Source organism: Corylus avellana, chromosome 5 (genome assembly GCF_965113065.1).
Source record: "Corylus avellana chromosome 5, dhCorAvel1.hap1.2, whole genome shotgun sequence".
NCBI lineage: Eukaryota > Viridiplantae > Streptophyta > Magnoliopsida > Fagales > Betulaceae > Corylus > Corylus avellana.
Genome location: NC_142494.1, coordinates 1,582,274 through 1,604,541, shown reverse-complemented (window position 1 = coordinate 1,604,541; position 22,268 = coordinate 1,582,274). Strand labels below are relative to the sequence as shown.

The following is a 22,268-nucleotide window of genomic DNA, read 5'->3' as shown; positions in this document are numbered from 1 at the left end:
TGGAATATCAGGCATGTAAAGAGAGAGGCTAACTTTGTAGCCCATGGTCTAGCTAAATATGCAATTAGGTCTTCAGAAACTCAAGTATGGTTGGAGGAGTCCCCTAGTTGTATATCAGATGTTGTTTTTTTAGAGCAAATGGCTCTATCTTTGTAAGGCTTAGGCCGTTTTCTTTTTGATTGAATGAAGTGATTATCATTTCCCTCAAAAAAAAAAAAAAAAAAACAACACCTTCGTCTCCTTCCTATCTGTTTCCTCTGAGACTGAAAGTGATCAATGACGACGAATGAATTTAACACAAAATTAAATAATTAATTAGGGGTTGTATGTTAATCTACTTTTTGGAAACCATAGTAGTTTTAATAATCAATTGACTTAAAGCATATTCAACCTTCACTTAATTCCATCCTCCATCTAGAGGTGGGCAAATTAACTGGTTACCGATTATTGACTTATTATCAAATTTAACCGAACTGATAGTAACCGGTCGGTAATCGGTTAAAAATTTTGTACCAATAAGCTTATCGGTCGGTAATCGGTTAGTTAATAATTTGTTATCGAAAAACCGATATGATCGATAAATTATTTTAATTTTTTTTTAATTTTATATTTATTATTGAAACCAAAATGACGTCGTTTTGGTTTTTATTTTATATTGTAGTGGATCAATATAAAAAAAAGCTTGAATAAGCTATTTTAGCCAAAAATATACCCCAAAGTAACTAATTTCTAATAAGTTATTTTAGGCTTTAGCCCAACAAAACGTATTTAGGCTTCCAAAACAATTAATTTTTAGCTCAATTAGCAACCAATTAAAAGCTATAAAAAAAGCTCACAAAAAACTGATTTAACCGACCAATTAACCTATTACCGATATGATCAATAATTTTCGGTAACATTTCTTATCGGTCGGTAATCGGTTAGGATTTTGTTAAGCGATAGCTTATCGGTTACTGACCGATAAGCCCATTAACCGAACCGATATGACCGATACCCAGCCCTACCTCCATCTTTGAATAACAACACTCTCGTCTCCTTCCTATCGATCTGTTTCCTCTAAGACCGAAAGTGATCAATGACGAATGAATTTGACACAAAATTAAATAATTAATTAGGAGTAGTTTGTTAAACTACTTTTTGGAAACGATAACAATTTTAATAATCGGTTGACTTAAAGCATATCCAACCTTCACTAAATTCCATCCTCCATCTTTGAATAACAACACCTTTGTCTCCTTCCTATTTGTTTCCTCTGAGACCGAAAGTGATCAATGACGAATGAATTTAGCACAAAATTAAATAATTAATTAGGGGTTGTTTGTTAAACTCTCTTTAGAGCATTTTTACAGATTCATCAAATTTTACTCACTAAAATAACAAAAAGTATATTTTTTTCTATTTTAACTATCAACTTTTTTTATAGCACCACGGCAACCTTACTATTTTAACTATCAACTTTCACTAATCCATTTAAATATTATTTTTTAAAGACTTCCCTAATATTTTTTTTTTAATTTTTTTTTTTTTTTTGAAAGAATAGGGAATGAGAGATAAAATTTATATTCTTTGTTATTTATTTAGTGAGTGAATAGTACTCACTATTGCGTTTGAGAAACAAAGCTTTTAAATCAAAAAACGTTTTTGGGTAAAAGCTTTATTTTAAAGCTTTTTTCAGAAGTGTTTTTTAGCAACTTTTAGGCTTTTAGACATTAAAAGGGTTTTTAATTTTTTTACCAAACGAGTAGTTTTTTCTTCAAACATACTTTTTGTGTGTTAAAAGTACTTTTAAGCCCCTTAAACGCAATTTCAAAAAAGTCCTAAAGATAGTGAGTACGGTTCATTCACCATTTTATCAAAATAAAATGGTGAGGCCGAAAATGAAAGATTTTAGACACTCTCACAAAATCGCTTTACCAAAATAACCAAAAACTTGTTTTGGTGAGATTGCAAAGAGTGCTCTTACCTAGATACTATTTGTGTTTTTTGTCGAAAAAAAATGAGAATAATGATTGGTATAAAAGAAGGGAAAAAGTTGTATTGAAAAGTGAAAAATCTTTGTTTGCAGTGATTTTTTTATTGTATAATAGTGAAAAAACAAATGATGTGATATAAAAATTGAATATTTTGATGTTAATTTTTTTAAAAAAAATAAAATAATGTGAATAGCATCCAAGAAAGGTGAGGTTGTTAATTAAGTTGTTAACAATCAACCCCTTACGTCAAAAATGAATAGCATGTTTGATGTTATATTTGAGAAATATAGCTTTTAAGTAAAAAAAAAAGAACAATTTTTAGCAAAAATTTTATTTTTATGCTTTTGCCAAAAATGCGTTTTAGTCCGATTTTGGGCTTTGGGACCCTTAAATACACTTTCAATTTATTTAATCAAACATGTATTTTTTTTTTTTCAAATGAATTTTTTGAATATTAAACGCATTTTTAGGCTATCAAATTTTTTTTGCTTAGGTTTTGACTTTCCACTTAATTTTTTTTTATATATATATATATAGTTTTTGTGTATTTTTTTTTAATTATAAAATAATTATTAAAAAAAATCAGATTTTAGTATACAGACATGTGGGTCCCAGAAACAGATGGGAAGGAGACGTGAGATGGAGTTGTTTTCAAAGATGCAGACGTTTACAATGACATTTTGGACAAATAATAGAGACAATAGACGTCTGCAATGACGTTACCCATTTGAAGGAGCTGGCAGCCTCTGGTTAATTTGTCTCGTAACTTCAATCATTGTATAGCAAAAATGAACATCAAATCCAATACCCATTCTTATTGAGACAGAACACTCGATCTCCCCAAATATTATATTCCTGATCCCTCTGAAGCATTGAAACAACTTGATTTACCATTGGAAAAGTAAAACTATCATGGGAAACACTCAATGTTTTATACAACAAGAAAGCCGAATCAAAAAGTCCCGATTCAACGTGGGATTTTATTGTTACACTCCATGTCATACTATGATCTACCTGTTAACAACCCGAACGACGCTCTGAAGATCGTTAAACTGTGTTAACAAAGCTCATGAGCTTTCAAACAACGGAGATGGGTCCTAACTCTTTTGATACTATGAGAGACGCATGGAGTTTAAGAAGTATGATGCTCCTTGCTTAATCCAATAGCCACGAAGAAAGAAGAAGAAGATACAGGGAGGTGTTTTCCTCGTCGCTGAACCCAAAAGCCATGAAGAAAGAAGAAGGAAGATACAGGGACGTATTTACTATTTTCCACTTCCCCTTTAATGTTTCCTGAAATATTTTAATTCCCATTTATCCCATAAAATGGAGGTGTTTAACGGCGTATGTTTCTTTTTAACACTGTCTTTGGGTTTCACATTTCAATAAATTGCTCTTAAATCTAGACCATTGAAGATTTTACAGCAGATATGCGGTTCTTTTTTGAACCGCATGGAAGCCTGAACCGGTCCAATTTTTCACGGACAAGCGTTTGCAATGACGTTACCCATTTGAAGGAGCTGGCAGCCACTGGTTTAAGTGCATAAGTGCATATTAATTTGTCTCGTAACTGGTAAATGATATGTTCAAGGTCAAGGGGATAAAGGATAAGGGCCGAATTGTAGCCATATATATATATATATATATATATATATGTTGGGTTATGTTTTGGCTCATTCGGTTTGCGTGTAAAGTTGGTGAAAATGAAGCATCTTAACATGTCCAGAAAACAAATTCTAGAAGGCAGGTCCGGACCCTCAGAAGCCAGGTCCGGACCCAATTTCCAGAGAATATCTATTGAAGGGCATGTCCGGACCGCCAGAAGCCGGGTCCGGATCCAAAAACCAGCAAGTCTATTTTGAAGGGCAGGTCCAGACCGCCAGAAGCTGGGTCCGGACCTGATTTCCAGAAACTGCATTTTGATGAAGAGGTCCGGACCCTCAGAAGCCAGGTCCGGACCCAATTTCCAGAAAGCCTCGATCTTTATGAGATGTCCGGACACAAGTGTTGAAGGTCCGGACATCGCTAGGTTACACATATGTAAACCTAGCCATGTCCGGACCCCAGATTAGCCCTGTCCGGACATGGCTGCTTTATTTTGTTTTATTTTCTATTTAAACACGATTTTGCTACATTTATATGTACGTATTTTGGAGAGCAAAATCAGAGAGCTTAGAGAGAGATATTGTTCTAGCTTATTTGAGAAGGGATTAAATACGTGAAGCCAATCGGAGTTCCGGTGAAAGAAAATCTTATAGAAGAATTGTGCCAGATGTTCTGGAAAGGGTTACTGCGGTAGAAGTCAAGTGGGTCGCTTGTCGTGTACAAGGAAGAGTAAATTGCAAAGGTTTTGTAATTCTTCTTGTATTCCTTATTCTTCTTATAGTGGATTGATTTTCTGGGTTTGGCTGCCCCGGAGAGGTTTTACATTTAGAGAGTTCTCTAAATGGTTTCCTCTTCATAACCAAATATCTGTGTTCTTGATTTTCATTACATATCTGTATTTGGTTGATTATTGATTGTTAGGTCAGATCTTATTCCGCTTAATATTTGTGAATCACCTAGACATTTGAATAGGTGTCGTTTTGAGTCGTTTTAGAATTTTCATTTGGTATCAGAGCGGGTTCACTCTGTGAAGGATTTATTTCCTGAGTGTGATCCGAGACTCCATATCAAATGTCTCATACTGTTGCTCCTAATTCTCTTCCCGTCTTTGACGGAACAAATTATACGCTTTGGAAAATCCGTATGAGAGCATATTTTAAATCCATTAATGTTTGGCATATTGTCGAATCTGGATGGACACGTCCAGAAAAAGCAATAGCTGAATGGACAACAGAGGAAAAGAATAATGCTACTGCGAATGACAAAGCTATAAATGTTATTTACATCTCTGTTTCAAATGAGGAATTTTCTAGAATTTCTAGATGTGAAATAGCTAAGGAAGCCTGGGAAACTTTAGAAATCACACATGAAGGAACTAAAGTTGTTAGAACTTCAAAAATTCAAATGTTGGTTTCTCAGTTTGAGGAGATTAAAATGCAGGAAGATGAAACTTTTGATGAATTTTATTCAAAGCTTAGTGTCATTAGAAACTCTACCATTAATTTGGGAAAGAAAATGGATGATGCTAAAGTGGTGAAAAAAATCTTAAGATCTTTGCCTGAGAGGTTTATTCCCCAAATTGCTGCTATACAACAGAGCAAGGACCTAGATACTATGAGAGTAGAAGAACTTGTAGGTTCCCTTCAGACCTTTGTGCTAATTCTTCCTAAAGACAAGAACACCAAGAATATTGCTTTTAAGGCAAAAAATGTTAAGGTTGACTCTTGTGGTTCATCTGATGAGGATTTTGGAAATGAGGAAGAAATTGCTATGTTTGCTAAAAAGTTTAGGAAATTCTTTAGGGCCAAGAAAGGGAATTTTAGAAATAGCAATTCACAATTTTGTGAGAAATCTAGAAATGAGAATGTTGAGAAAGGAAAGTCACCTAGAGGTATCAAGTGTCACGAATGTGGAGGACATGGGCACATTCGTGTTGACTGTGCTAACTTGAGAAAGTCAAATGGCAAGGCATTTAATGTGACTCAAAGTGATGAGTCAGACAAGGACAATGCTGAACAGAAAGTTAATTACTTAGCATTTGGAGTTAGTTATGAGAGTGAGCATGAGAATAGTGAGTGTAATTCTCAAGACAAACAAGGTGTGTCCGATAATGATTAGGAAGAAGAAGATGATTTGCAAAATGCTTATAATAATCTCTTTGTGGAATACACTAAACTAAAAAAGCTGAATAAGCAGCAATTGAAGAAACTCAATGAGGTTAATCTTGAAAATGATCAACTTTCTGTCACCTTAACTGATTCTCTTGCTACTCATAATACTTTGATGTCTGAAAATCAAATGCTAATTGCCAAAGTGAAATCCTTAGAGAATGAACTGAATGAATCAAATAATCATTTAACAAAATTCTCTAGTGAAAAGCTAAATCAAATGCTACATAATCAGAAACATTCGTTTGATAGAACTGGATTGGGTTTTGATAAATCTGCTATTTTATCTACTAATGTTGCTTCTTCTTCAAAGATGATTTTTGTGAAACCAGTGAACAAAGAAGATAGTTTGGCTGAAAAGAAGGTAATTTCTCCTCAAATTTCCAAAGGTGGAAAAGGTAAGGGAACTCTAACTGATTCCTATATGTCTAGTTCTAAGTCGAGAAGTATGCACATGTTAAGGAACCAACCTTCTCAAAGGTTTATTCCTACGTGTCATAACTGTGGTAAGTTTGGACATATTCGTCCTAAGTGTTTTCAGCTTAACAGTCATGAGCCTAAAAGAGAATATTTCCATTCTAGAAATAGTTATGAGAAATTATTCAACATGATGAGAGACGTAGTAACACGGTTAGATGTCTTGGATAAGAGTCACACAATTGTCCCTGATGTGAAGAAAGTTTGGGTCAAGAAGATTAATACCATTCACCCATTGAGGGGGAGTGGTAATAGACTCACCTAGATTAGGTGAGCACATAGACCATGCCTAGAAATTGAGCATATTGATATTTGTCTATAGCTGTTCTAGGGTATTTTTGTTTTTTTTTTTTTAATTTTTGTTTGCTTTGTTTTTATTTTCTTTGATTATTTTTTTATTCTTTTAGATTGTTTTAATTGTTGGATACTCAGTTTCTCATGTCTTGTGCTCAAATGAATATTTTACATATGAGTGGGGTCAATATTTCTGCAATTTACATCTATTGCTCCATATGTTTCTGATATACCTTATTTTTCTGAAGACTGTTAAAGGTGTAAGAGTCAGTTTTTCTCATGTTCGAAATTGTGCACTTTTTGCCCCCATTAGGTTTAGATTTTTGTTGTGTTTGGGAATTTGGAGCAAACATTTTGCTTGGAAGATAGGTAGTGTCAGTTCTATCCACTTGACCAACTCGTTAGTTGAACCTAGCTCCTAAAAATTCCAACATTTTCCAAAAAAAAAAAAAAAAAAAAAGGGCCATAAAATAAGCTCAAATGACTTAGTTTTGCTTCTGTCTGTCCCTAAAGAAAGAATCAGTGATCAAATCATTGCGGAAATAGATGATTACTAAAGGACATGGTAAAAGCGAATGATTAGTCTCAGGGGGAGTGTATCGGATGAGGGAATCTAGGTCCTAACATTATAAGGTTTTACTGTGGCTTGAATCAGACTGTTTGTCTTTCATTTACAAAATGTCTGCCTAGATTTCCTTTCCACTGATGCAATCTTATTTAATGGAAGTTTTCACACACTACACATTCACATGAGTTTTCTGATTATTGCCTACTTGACTGCATTCACAGAACAAGGTTGTGTCATGCATATGGTACATTTAAGGTGTAAGTGTAGTTTGTTGATCATTCTGGATTGTTAAGATATTCATAAGGGCATGCATGATTTATTGGATATCTATACAACTTGTATTTCCTTTAAAAAAAAAAAGGGGGTTTATTGTTTATTTTGTTTTTATATTAAGGGGGAGGATCAATTTTTTTTTGTGTGTTATTTTTTTCTTTTTCTTTCTCTGTGATTCCATCTTTACAACTTAAAGGATCAAGACTCACTCACCCAAGAAGTGTAGCACAAGCCATACGACTTCGGAGAAAGATGTGAAGTATATCAAGGATAGTTGCTGGCAAGAATAATCTTTGTTTAAGTAAATAAGTAGAATTGTCTGGTTCTACTTATTTAAGATTTCATGGGTTGTTGGTTCGGTTGTTTAAAAATCTAGAATTTCATTTTTGTGTATTTCCTTTTGTCCTTCCGAGACAAAAAGGGGGAGTTGATTTGATGCGTCATTTTCATGTACAAATTAATTTTTGTCCCCGAATGGCCAAAAGGGGGAGTTTGTTGGGTTATGTTTTGGCTCATTCGGTTTGCGTGTAAAGTTGGTGAAAATGAAGCATCTTAACATGTCCAGAAAACAAATTCTAGAAGGCAGGTCCGGACCCTCAGAAGCCATGTCCGGACCCAATTTCCAGAGAATATCTATTGAAGGGCATGTCCGGACCGCCAGAAGCCGGGTCCGGACCCAAAAACCAGCAAGTCTATTTTGAAGGGCAGGTCCGGACCGCCAGAAGCTGGGTCCGGACCTGATTTCCAGAAACTGCATTTTGATGAAGAGGTCCGGACCCTCAGAAGCCAGGTCCGGACCCAATTTCCAGAAAGCCTCTATCTTTATGAGATGTCCGGACACAAGTGTTGAAGGTCCGGACATCGCTAGGTTACGCATATGTAAACCTAGCCATGTCCGGACCCCAGATTAGCCCTGTCCGGACATGGCTGCTTTATTTTGTTTTATTTTCTATTTAAACACGATTTTGCTACATTTATATGTACGTATTTTGGAGAGCAAAATCAGAGAGCTTAGAGAGAGATATTGTTCTAGCTTATTTGAGAAGGGATTAAATACGTGAAGCCAATCGGAGTTTCGGTGAAAGGAAATCTTATAGAAGAATTGTGTCAGATGTTCTGGAAAGGGCTACTGCGGTAGAAGTCAAGTGGGTCGCTTGTCGTGTACAAGGAAGAGTAAATTGCAAAGGTTTTGTAATTCTTCTTGTATTCCTTATTCTTCTTATAGTGGATTGATTTTCTGGGTTTGGCTGCCCCGGAGAGGTTTTACATTTAGAGAGTTCTCTAAATGGTTTCCTCTTCATAACCAAATATCTGTGTTCTTGATTTTCATTACATATCTGTATTTGGTTGATTATTGATTGTTAGGTCAGATCTTATTCCGCTTAATATTTGTGAATCACCTAGACATTTGAATAGGTGTCGTTTGGAGTCGTTTTAAAATTTTCAATATATATATTCACAGAGGACTAGATCAGAGAGAGAAGGAAATGGATTCAAAGATAGTAAAAGGTGAAAAGGCTCATGCAGTTTGTATTCCAATCCCACGTCAAAGCCACATAAAGGCCATGCTCAAATTTGCAAAGCTTCTCCATGGCAAAGGTTTTCACATAACCTTTGTCAACACTGAGTTCAACCATCAACGTTTTCTGAAATCCGGAGGTCCCAACTCCTTGGATGAGTTGCCTGACTTCCAATTCAAAACTATTTCAGACAGCCTTCCTCCATCGGATACCCAAGATGTTGATGCTGTTTGCGAATCCGTTATGCAAAACTTCTTGGCTCCATTTTCAGATATCCTCCTCAAACTCAACAATATTGCAACTTCTTCAAACAATCCTCCAGTCACTTGCATCATCTCAGATGGTTTCATGCCATTCACTCAAACTGTTGCTCAAAAGCTTGGAATCCCTATTGTGATGCTCTTCACGATCGCTGCTTGCAGTTTAATGGGTGTTATGCAGTTTCCTCGTCTTAGGGAAAAAGGCTTCACACCCCTTAAAGGTATAACACAAAAAGGAAAAACCCTACTGAAATCATGGATTATCATTAATGATGTGGTATTTTTGTGACAAAAAATATCAATAATAAAATTACCACTCGCAATAGGACGAATCTTTGTAGGATACGGCTATAGAGAGGGTGTCGAACCTCAAGGACTGCAGGGGTTTTATTATCAAAATTTGAAAGATTAAAATTAACTTAATTAAAAAGAGAATTGATTTGATTTTCTTAAAAACTAAAGTGCATGAAAATAAACGAGATTTAAAATAAGAGAGAGAGTGTAGGGTATTGACTTCACCTCTATCCGCACAACAATGGTTAATCATAATTAATCCCATAAATTCATTCTATGCATGTTATAAATAAACAAGAAACTACCTTATTAAAGAATAAGCATAATCTATCTTCGGTTGGCACGGATCGTCCACCTAACCATTAAGATGCGGTACGACCCGTCTTCCCTAGGTATAAATTATCAAATTCTATAACAGGATACATACAATCAATGAATAAGTGTAACCCATCTTCGGTTGGCACGGACTGTCTACCTAAATTACACTAAACTAGGGTGTAGTACAATCCGTCTTCCCTAGGCATGGCCTATCAAATCCTATTGATCATATGTCAATTAAACCCATTGTATAACCATCATCCTCATAATCACAGAAAACAAGAATGATTTGAGATCAATAAAAGTAAAATACTTTCTAAGACAAGAGAAGAATTTCACAAATATTGATTTTGGAATTTAAGAACAATTGCATTTAATAATTAAGAACATAAATCAATTGTAGCAATCCTCATAATTATACAATCAACATGCATAAATTGAAAATCTAGAAATTAAATACAATCAAACCATTGTGCTTGGATAGGGTTACATCAACACCCCACGAAGGGGTTTAGCCGCTCATGATCTCCTAAGCTCCAAAGACAATTTACTGAATTTTGCTCTAAGAGGCGGTGTGTTTTTTCTCAATACTTAGACGCCTATTTATAGGGCTTAGGAGAGTCCTAGAAGCCCTAGGAATCCTATAAATTTCGGAGATTTAAGTCCAAGTCCAATTATGATAAAGAAAACCTAAGTCCAAATCGGAATAGGATTCGCCCAGAATTGCGTTCCTATCTTGCGGGGAAATTTTGGCAATGCGTCGCTCCGAATGAGGAAAATGCTATTTCACAATGATTTGTAGAAATTTGATTTAGCTTTCCAGTGCCGCTTGAATCACCTCAATCGGATATTTGAGCTGAAAGTTATGGCTAAAATACCGAGACGTATGCAGAATCCAAAATTGAATCCAATCCGATTTTGACTCCAATTTGAGAAATTCCGAATTAATCCTTTTCTTTATTTGATTTAAACTTAACCATGATTGGTTAAGTTTAACCATATCTTCTAGGTCTTCTCAAAGTGTGCTTTTAAGCCCAAAATCAATGGAATTAATTGCATCTTGATTTATAACCTGAAAACACAAAAACAAAACAAAATCAAACAAATAACAATGCTAAGGAATTAACATATGTAAATTAAGGGGCTTGAATGTGCAACATTCGACGCTTATCACACCCCCAAACTTACATATTGCTAGTCCCTTAGCAATACAAAACAGAAAATAAACTGAAAAACAAAAAGATAAGTCCATCTTTCGTGGGATGTACGATTGCATTTAGCATATGCAACAAGCCTTTTAAACCCCTAGGCATTCCCTAGAGGACGAGTGAAGTCTCGTGAGGGTTTTCCAGGAATGATACCCACAAACATTGTCATCATTATGTCATTCAAAAGGATAAAGCATCACAAAAATAATGGTTTTCATTCATTAACAAGCTTAAAATTATAAACTTCATCTTCAAAATTCCAAGGAATTTACAAGTCAAATCACTTACAAATGGCAGATTGAGATACATAAATTTCAATTAGTGCAAAGTGAACTAACACATAATCATGAGGCTTCAAAATAATTCCAGTATGAATGAATCAACATCTCAGAATTTATTGGACTTCATATCAAATGAAACAACCAAGGCATACATTTTTTTTTTTTTCTTTTTTTCTTGTTGTAGGCTTTGCAATGCTTAGCTCCCTTAAGCTTTCTTGTTGACCCATGTATCGAGTGTTAGGCCAATGTCTCCCAAACCAAATGGCTTTAGGGCACTAGGTGTAAAGACACCCCTAAGGACTTATTAACTCGAGTCAAAAAGGCTACGAAGCTAAGCTAGCCATTTTATTAATCAACCCAAAAAAATTTCACTTTTTGACGCGAACACTCACTGCTTAATAAGGCAAGAGGTCCGGTTACTCAGTGAAAAATTCAAACTTGAATTTTTATTTTTATTTTTTATTTTTTTCTTTTATTTTATAAATATATATCATGCCAAAGTTATTCATCCAATATGTCACCCAACAGAATTCAAGACATTGAAAACAAACATAATTGGTCTCAAAATTCATACCTCACAGACATGTGCTAGTGTGCTCAAGATAGATTTAAATTGAAACAAGAAGCATCTCATGCTGCCAAAAGTAAGTAACAAGACTTAAAATCCCTAAGTCATATGATCATGTGTTCATAACTTTAAGCCTATCAATGAAATTTAAACCAAAATCAAAGCTCAACCATATGCTTAAGAATGACATAACAACAAAAATGGACCGTGTCTTGTTTTTCCATACCCCCAAACTTGAATCATACATTGTCCCCAATGAATGTATAGAACTAAAGAATAAGATCAAGAGTACAGAAATACCTGAATGAGCAGATGTGGGCATATCATACCCCCAAACTTGTATGCAAAAACACATGTCCTGAAAAACAAAGTGATACTCCAACCAAATACCAATCAAGTGCACACATTGTTGTAAAAAGATAAACAAAGAATGAAGCAACAATGGATAAAATAAACCTGGATGGAGATCATATGCCCTGGTGGAATGAGGAGTCGAGCGCACAGGGCCTGCACTCGATCTTATGAAACTGACTCATCTAGTCAAAATATATGGAATCCGCCAAGTCAACGGAATCCACATCCTTGATTCGCACAGTATTCTCGGACCCTTAAGTTTAAATTTGAAGCACCAATCTTTTCTTCTCTTGGACCAAAGAGAATAAATTTTACCCACAAATGGGTAATTCCAAACGTCAGCATATCGAGGTAGATCCTTCTGAGTATTTCCAAACAATTTCTCATCCGAAAAGGAATCATGAATTGGAATAAAATGGGGAGAATACTTGGGGAGTTTTTCTACCTCGATGGTCTCTTTTTCCTCGTCTAACTGCCTTAACAGACTACCCACCTGGCCTCTTGGTAAGTCATAAGAAATAATGACCGGGATAGTGTCATCTGTCCCTAAAAATGAAGATTTCAGATTACCTTGAATAGGGGCTCGAGGCTCATATGGCATCTCAGGAATAGGAGGTGATGGTGAAGAAGCCTCAGTGCTCGCTTCCTTGCTTTTTTCCTGATGTAGATCCTGTGGGACCTCAATTTGCTCCTCCTTTGGCTCCTCCTTCCTTTCTTCCACGTGGTTTCCGACCACCTCTCCACTCCTCAATGTGGTGATAGCTTGCTCATGACACAAAGTACTCTCTTCCTCCATGTAGTTTTCATCAGGAATGACCACCGGGTGACTTTGAAGCTCTTCTTCTTCCATCCTATTGAGGTGGTTGATGATTTGTTCAACATGAGCTTCCATCCTGGCGTCTATCTCGGCGAAGAATTGAGGAGTATAAAGTTCCTGTTGAGATTTCACCGTCTGCTTTATCTCACCCGTTAGCTCACTTATCATTTTTAGTATCCGAGCCTCAAAATTAGAATCTGAGGGTGGTGGTGCGGCCTGGTATTGTTGTTGTGAAGGCCAGTAGATGGGAGATGGCTCTTCTTGATATTCTTGAAAGTCAGAACCCATCGGAGGAGGTGGTTCGGTTTGGTATATCTGTTGTGGACTTGCTTGATATGGAGGAGAATAGGATTGACCATTGAATTGAGGATATGCCTGATGGTACAGTTCATGACGTTGTGGAGCATAATTCCCAGGAGCTTGAGTTTGCCACGAAAGATTAGACTGGTTGCTCCACGCCGGGCTAGAGGAATCAGAATAATGGCCATTCCCCGGTCTAGAGAACGGTCTGTTCATATGCTCATAAGAATAATTAGAAAATTGTCCCGCTGTAGGACAATCTCTAATATGATGATAAGGACTATAGCAATATGAACATGGTCCATGGGGTGTTGGAATGCCTCCCCACATGAACTAAACTAATATAATTAACATAAAATAACAACAGAAAAATAAAAATAAAAACTCACAAACGGCCTTTAGGTGCCCTAGAAATTTGGAAGCCGACTACTGCTAATGCGCTCGATCGCATGGCAGAGTACGCTCGAGCCTACTGCCGCAGATAGGTGTGAGCACAGGAGTGGAGGGATCGAGCGCAAAAGGTGGAGTGCGTACATGCGCTCGATCGCACGCGACCTGCGCTCGATCGCAGTCACAGTGAAGGCAGCTACGGACCTGTTTGCAAATTCTAAAATAAAACAAAAACAAAACACAAACAGAATTAAAATTAGCAGAAAAATGAATTATTAAGCTAAAATCAATCCTTAAATTGTGACAATAAAACCGTTAAGCAGTCCCCGGCAACGGCGCCAAAAATTGATGTGGTATTTTTGTGACAAAAAATATCAATAATAAAATTACCACTCGCAATAGGACGAATCTTTGTAGGATACGGCTATAGAGAGGGTGTCGAACCTCAAGGACTGCAGGGGTTTTATTATCAAAATTTGAAAGATTAAAATTAACTTAATTAAAAAGAGAATTGATTTGATTTTCTTAAAAACTAAAGTGCATGAAAATAAACGAGATTTAAAATAAGAGAGAGAGTGTAGGGTATTGACTTCACCTCTATCCGCACAACAATGGTTAATCATAATTAATCCCATAAATTCATTCTATGCATGTTATAAATAAACAAGAAACTACCTTATTAAAGAATAAGCATAATCTATCTTCGGTTGGCACGGATTGTCCACCTAACCACTAAGATGCGGTACGACCCGTCTTCCCTAGGTATAAATTATCAAATTCTATAACAGGATACATACAATCAATGAATAAGTGTAACCCATCTTCGGTTGGCACGGACTGTCTACCTAAATTACACTAAACTAGGGTGTAGTACAATCCGTCTTCCCTAGGCATGGCCTATCAAATCCTATTGATCATATGTCAATTAAACCCATTGTATAACCATCATCCTCATAATCACAGAAAACAAGAATGATTTGAGATCAATAAAAGTAAAATACTTTCTAAGACAAGAGAAGAATTTCACAAATATTGATTTTGGAATTTAAGAACAATTGCATTTAATAATTAAGAACATAAATCAATTGTAGCAATCCTCATAATTATACAATCAACATGCATAAATTGAAAATCTAGAAATTAAATACAATCAAACCATTGTGCTTGGATAGGGTTACATCAACACCCCACGAAGGGGTTTAGCCGCTCATGATCTCCTAAGCTCCAAAGACAATTTACTGAATTTTGCTCTAAGAGGCGGTGTGTTTTTTCTCAATTTATAGGGCTTAGGAGAGTCCTAGAAGCCCTAGGAATCCTATAAATTTCGGAGATTTAAGTCCAAGTCCAATTATGATAAAGAAAACCTAAGTCCAAATCGGAATAGGATTCGCCCAGAATTGCGTTCCTATCTTGCGGGGAAATTTTGGCAATGCGTCGCTCCGAATTAGGAAAATGCTATTTCACAATGATTTGTAGAAATTTGATTTAGCTTTCCAGTGCCGCTTGAATCACCTCAATCGGATATTTGAGCTGAAAGTTATGGCCAAAATACCAAGACGTATGCAGAATCCAAAATTGAATCCAATCCGATTTTGACTCCAATTTGAGAAATTCCGAATTAATCCTTTTCTTTATTTGATTTAAACTTAACCATGATTGGTTAAGTTTAACCATATCTTCTAGGTCTTCTCAAAGTGTGCTTTTAAGCCCAAAATCAATGGAATTAATTGCATCTTGATTTATAACCTGAAAACACAAAAACAAAACAAAATCAAACAAATAACAATGCTAAGGAATTAACATATGTAAATTAAGGGGCTTGAATGTGCAACATTCGACGCTTATCAATATTATTATTAATTACAAGTTTCCAAACTAAAAAAAAATTATTTCTTTTTGCAGATGAGAGTTATTTAACAAATGGATTTTTAGACACAGTTATAGACTGGATTCCCGGTATGAGAGATATTCAATTGAGGGATCTCCCAAATACTTTTATTACTACAAATCCAAATGATCCTGCCTTCAAACTGACCGTTGAAGCAGTAGAGATAGCTCCTAAAGCTTCAGGAATCATTGTTCACACATTTGACGTGTTAGAGCAAGAGGTTTTGGCTGCTCTCTCCCACTTGTTTCCTTGCATATATGTCATTGGCCCTCTGCAACTACTACTTAATCACTTACCCAAAGATCCTCTTAAATCAAGTGGGTATAGCTTGTGGAAAGAAGAGACTGAGTGCCTTAATTGGCTTAACTCTAAGGCACCCAACTCAGTGATTTATGTGAACTTTGGAAGCATCACTGTCATGACATCACAGCAGTTGACCGAGATTGGTTGGGGACTTGCAAATAGCAAGTTCACGTTTTTGTGGATAATTAGGCCCGATTCAGTTGTTGGAGAATCAGCGATTTTGCCACCTGAATTCGTGGAAGAAACTAAAGGAAGAGGACTAATAACAAGTTGGTGCCCTCAAGAGGAAGTGCTTAACCACTCATCCATTGGAGGGTTCTTAACTCACTGCGGGTGGAATTCGAGTATTGAAAGCGTTTGTGCAGGAGTGCCCATGATTTGTTGTCCATTCTATGGGGATCAGCAAACAAACTGTAAGTATGCTTGCAATGAATGGGGCATTGGCATTGAGATTGATAATGGTGCCAAGAGAGGGGAAGTGGAGAAGATTGTGAGAGAGTTGATGGAGGGAAACAAAGGCAAGAAAATGAAGAAAAAGGCCATGGAGTGGAAAAAATTGGCAGAAGAGGCCACTGGTCCACATGGGTCTTCATCCATCAACTTAGACAAGTTGGTGAATGATGTTCTTTTATCAAAAGGATAGATGTTTCATAAGAAAGTGATAATAACGAAAAAAGTATTATCATTTAAAATTTTGGGCATAGTTTTTTCATTTCATATACATAAATGTCTTTTCATTTCATATTTTCATATATTACTAGGTGAGTTGAAGAGGTTGTGTCTTTTAGTTTTTCAAGAGTTATCTTACATAGGAGTTAGTTTTATTATTAATGTAGTTTCTAATATTAATAATACTTTGTAATTGGCACTACACTTCCACCTCATCCCAATTGCCCCAATATTCTATGATTCAAGGTCTACGTTTCATGCTTGGCAGCGGTAGTCTCATATTGATATGAGAAATGCTATTTTTCTTTCTCCTATCCAACTTCATCTTACTTTTTTCAAATCTAACATTGAATCTGTAGTGGTGAATTTGAAAAAGAGTTAAACAAATGATATAGACAATAATTGAAAAAATTGCAGGTCTCTATTGATATACCAAGCATCCAACCGATCAGCCTTGAGAAGAGAAAACTGACCTTGGCTAGGTTGTTGGCCTTAAGGTTGCTAAAACTCCATTGTTGGCCAACAAGACTGGAATTTATCAATTGATTCAATTGATCTTTATTTTCTGTCTTTTCTTTTATGTTTCCTTTGTCTTGCGTCACAACCATTCCAAGCATGGACGAAACTAGGAATTTAGCTTTAGGGGAGCCAAATTGTAACAAAAAAAATTTCCAACGACCAAAACATGTTCTTTTGGAAGAGGTTCCTGTGTATCTTTGATATTGTTTCTTTTGAGCGCAGTAGTTAAGTAGGTTTATATATTTATGAGATGCTTGAAGGTATTAAAAAAAAGAAAAAGAAAAATAGAGTGGGTTTGAGGAGAAAATCCTTGTTCAAATATTAAAGAGTATTTACAAAAAGGAAAATTGGAAGAGGGATATGCTTTCCCATATGTGAAATATTAAAATTTTACGAGTTAGTTCCCTTCCAAGTTCAAAATAATGATATTTTTAGAATAGTGTCATTTATTTTTATCTGGAATTATTAGATGTGGTAAATGAAGTCATTTATTTTCATATTAAATTTAGTTGAATTTTCTCCCATGAACAGATGCAGAGCATAGCAAGTCAAACCCTTGGGCAGCAATCAAAGTATCAAACAGATGCAGCGTATGTTCAAATTTTTAAATGATGATACTTTTCTCATAATTATCAATAAAATGACGAAAACACACCACTAGAGTTATTGAATAGGACGAAACGGATCTTCTAGGACTAGGAGGCGGTTGCCCATTTTTAAAGGTTGTGGTGTTTCGCCGTTCAAACGAACAATTTTTTATTTTCTATTCTTGAAATAAATAATTTATAATATAAAATCATTTTTTACATTTATATTACATAAAAAAGTATATCTTTCCAAAAAAAAAAAAAACAAGCCTTGTCAGACTAGGCAAATTTTATTTGGAAGACATTCACTCATTCAACGAAAGTAGGAGTGGTCGGAGGCTTGAATTACTGGGGTGGGTTTATCTTCCATGTGGGCATGGTGGTGGTTGTCCTTTTCATTCGCGGCTCGGCTCACCTGCTCTGTATAAATAATAATACTGAAAAAGTCCCCTATTTGTGAAAGCGAGGTTCATGCCAAAATGGTCGTGTCACATAGGCCACCCACACTCATTTTGCATTGGTAGTTGTTAGGTACCAATTTTATTTATTGCTGCCGTAAAGGGTAATGGTCAATAAGGACTCTAATTTTTGATACCATCTATTATATACTTATCGGCAAAGATATTGTGTAAGCAACGTCAAACATCTATTAATTATAGAGATTTTTTTGAAAGTTATAGCAATTTGAATAATAGTTTGAGGTGATTTCAGCATCCATCTTTGAAATTAAATAAGTCCTCAAACTATCAATCATTTGCAATATAGCCCCAAGTGTTTAAAAGGTGCTAAAGTAGTCCCCAAACTACCAAAATGTATCAAAAATGCCACTTATTTTTTATATTTCTATAATACCCTTATTCTTTTAACAAATAAAACAATAAAATAATTGTAAAAAAAAAAAAAAACCAAACAAATTTTTAGAAATTAAAAAAAAAAAACGCTTTTTGGAATAAATAAATAATTATTCACTGTAGTTGACCTAAATTATAAATTGATTCATGTCGTATTAAAGTAAAATCAATTTGGTAGTTTGATGGGCTACTTTAGTACTTTTTTTTTGGAATATCTCAAGAACCATATCTTTAATTTTACTTTAATACGACATGAATCAATTTGTAATTTAGATTAACTACATTTACTAATTATTTATTATTTATTCCAGAAAACTTTATTTTTTTTGTTTTTATCCGCCACTGGTTTTTTTTTTTTTTTTAAATTTTTTTTTTTTTATTTGTTAAAAGAATATGGGTATTATATGAATATAAAAAAAATAAGTGGTCATTTTGATACATTTTGGTAGTTTTGGGGTTACTTTAGTACCTTTCGAACATTGGTGGGGCTATATTGCAAACAAATGGTAATTTGGGGGGCTTTTCATATTTTTCCCATTAAATAATTAATTAGAACACTTCTTGCAGCCTCATCAAAGTTACTTTTTGGTTATTTGAATAATATTAAAAAATAATATCATGTTTGAAAAATATAGTTTTTAGTCAAAAAAAAACACTTTTTAGCAAAAACTTTATTTTTTAGCTTTTGTCAAAAGTGTGTTTTGAAAATTTTTTGGGCTTTTGAACCCTTAAAAGCACTTTCAATTTGTTTTATCAAACATGTACTCTTTTTTAAAAAAACAAAAAAAAAAAATTTCAAGTGTTAAACGCATTTTTAGACTCTCAAACTTTTTCACATAGGTTTACACTTTTCACTCACCTTTTTATATATATATAGCTTTTGTGTTTTTTTTTTACTTATAAAATAATTAAAAAATATATATATTAGATTTTAGTATACGGATAAATAATATTAGATATCTCAACAACTTTTTTTTAATTTATTTTTTAAAACAATTTGATCCATTCAATAAATATATATATATATATATATATATATATATATATATATATATATTTTCTTAAATGAACGTGGTCCAAATCATTTGGAAATTTTTTTTTAAGAAAGTGTTAAGATGCCTTGAGCTTCTTTTAAAACGGTCTTTCACTTTGGGTCTCGGGAAACAGATGGGAAGGAGACGTTTGAGGGTGTTGTTTTCGAAGATGCCGACGTTTACAATGACATTTTGGTTTACAGTGACATTTTGGACAAATAATAGACGTCTGCAATGACGTTACCCATTTGAAGGAGCTGGCAGCCTCTGGTTGATTTGTCTCGTAACTGGTAAATGATATGTAAAGGATAAGGTCCGAATTGTAGCCACAATTGAGATGAATAGATAAATTGATAAAATGGGTGATCTGTGATCTTTATATATATATATATATACATATCATGGAACATATATATTCACAGAGCACTAGAGCAGAGATAGAGAGAAGGAAATGGATTCAAAGATAGCAGAAGCTGATAAGGCTCATGCAGTTTGTATTCCATTCCCAATGCAAAGCCACATAAAGGCCATGCTCAAATTTGCAAAGCTTCTCCACGCCAAAGGTTTTCACATAACCTTTGTGAACACAGAGTTCAATCATCAACGTTTTCTGAAATCTGGAGGTCCCAACGCCTTAGATGGGTTGCCTGACTTCCAATTCAAAACTATTTCAGACAGCCTACCTCCATCGGATCCCAACGCTACCCAAGACCGTGATGCTCTTTGCGAGACCGTTTTGCAAAACTTCTCGGTTCCATTTTCAGACATCCTCCTCAAACTCAAAAGTACTGCAACTTCTTCAAACAATCCTCCAGTCACTTGCATCATCTCAGATGGTGCCATGCCATTCACTCAACCTGTTGCTCAAAAGCTTGGGATCCCTATTGTAATGCTCTTCACGATCTCAGCTTGCTGTATAGAGAGTTTTATGCATCTTCCTCGTCTTAGTGAAGAAGGCTTCACACCCCTTAAAGGTATAACACCCTTTTGAAATCTTGGACCATCTCTAATATTATCTTTGATTTTAAGTTTCCAAACTAAAAAAAAAAAATTATTTATTTTTGCAGATGAGAATTATTTGAGAGATCTCCCAGATTCTTCTATTACATCAGATCCAAATAATCCTGTCTTCAAATTGACCGTTGAAGTAGTAGAGAGAGCTCCTAAAACTTCTGGAATCGTTATTCACACATTTGACGCATTAGAGCAGGAGGTTTTGGATGCTCTCTCCCCCATGTTTCCTTGTGTATATGCCATTGGCCCTCAGCAACTACTACTTAATCACTTACCCAAAGACCCTCTGAAATCAACTGGGTATAGCATGTGGAAAGAAGAGACTGAGTGCCTTAATTGGCTTAACTCTAAGGCACCCAACTCAGTAATTTATGTGAACTTTGGAAGTGTCACTGTCTTGACACCACAGCAGTTGGTTGAGATTGGTTGGGGACTAGCAAATAGCAAGTTCGAGTTTTTGTGGATAATTAGGCATGATTTAGTTGTTGGTGAATCACCGATTTTGCCACCTGAGTTTGTGGAAGAAACTAAAGAAAGAGGACTAATAACAAGTTGGTGCCCTCAAGAGGAAGTGCTTAAACACTCCTCCATTGGAGGGTTCTTAACTCACTGCGGGTGGAATTCGATTATTGAAAGCATTTGTGCAGGAGTGCCCATGATTTGTTGCCCATTCCATGGGGATCAGCCCATAAACTGTAAGTATGCTTGCAATGAATGGGGCATTGGCATTGAGATTGATAATGGGGCCAAGAGAGGGGAAGTGGAGAAGATTGTGAGAGAGTTGATGGAGGGAAACAAAGGCAAGAAAATGAAGAAAAAGGCCATGGAGTGGAAAAAATTGGCCGAAGAGGCCACTGGTCCACATGGGTCTTCATCCATCAACTTCGACAAGTTGGTGAATGATGTTCTTTTATCAAAAGGATAGAAGTTTTAGAAGAAAGTGATAATAATGAAAAAGGTCTTATCATTTAAAATTTTGGGCATAGTCTTTTCATTTCATATAAACAAATGTCTTTTCATTTTATATTTTCATAATTTCATATATTACTAGTTGAATACGTTGTCTTTTAATTTTTCAAGAATTATCTTATAGGAGTTAGTTTCTAACATTAATAATACTTTGTAATTGGCACTAGACTTCCACCTCATCCCAATTGCCCCAATATTTTTGGCGAAGAATCAAGCTACGCCCTTACCTTCTTGGAGAGCAGGTAGTGCCGCACTGCCGCACAACATCTTATAACGGCCTCAGCCTGCTAGTAGGTAACACTACAAAAAACAGGTCATTTTTTGACATGGTAAACAGTGTCTTTTTTTGCCACGTCAGTAAATGCTGACATGCTAAAACTGGCACATCAACAAATATTTTACTAGCATGTCAAAAGTAACATGTCAGGATTTACTGACGTGTCAACTTTTGACACGTCAGTAAAATTTAATCAAATTTAATTTTTAAACAATTTATTTAAATAAAATTAAAATTTAAAAATTTCTGATGATATTATATTTATAGGATATAAGTATAACTTATATTTATAAGTATAACTTATATATATATATATATATATATATATATATATATATAAATCCTGACGTGCCAGGCACGTCAGGCGTGGCCTTGGGAAGGCCAGCGCCTGCTGGCTATCCCATCGCCCATGCCTCTATTACTTTTTTTTTTGTTTTCTCCCATTTTTTGGTTTTCTCTCCTGCCTGACCCTTCTTATTTCCCCAACTT

General features: G+C 35.2%; 2 protein-coding genes across 2 annotated transcripts; both read left to right on the top strand.

Annotated features, from left to right (window-relative positions):
* The first annotated feature begins 8,819 nt into the window (after positions 1 to 8,819).
* Positions 8,820 to 16,573, top strand: LOC132182376 (7-deoxyloganetin glucosyltransferase-like). The gene is made up of 2 exons (XM_059595606.2): positions 8,820 to 9,359; positions 15,571 to 16,573. Exons 1-2 carry the CDS (start codon positions 8,846 to 8,848, stop codon positions 16,500 to 16,502), a joined length of 1,446 nt encoding a protein of 481 aa, XP_059451589.2. The 5' UTR covers positions 8,820 to 8,845; the 3' UTR covers positions 16,503 to 16,573.
* A 3,354-nt stretch (positions 16,574 to 19,927) lies between these two features.
* Positions 19,928 to 21,670, top strand: LOC132183036 (7-deoxyloganetin glucosyltransferase). Its single transcript, XM_059596427.2, has 2 exons — positions 19,928 to 20,493; positions 20,587 to 21,670. The coding sequence occupies exons 1-2, from the start codon at positions 19,971 to 19,973 to the stop codon at positions 21,456 to 21,458; spliced, it is 1,395 nt and encodes a 464-aa protein (XP_059452410.1). The 5' UTR covers positions 19,928 to 19,970; the 3' UTR covers positions 21,459 to 21,670.
* The last annotated feature ends 598 nt before the right edge of the window (positions 21,671 to 22,268 follow it).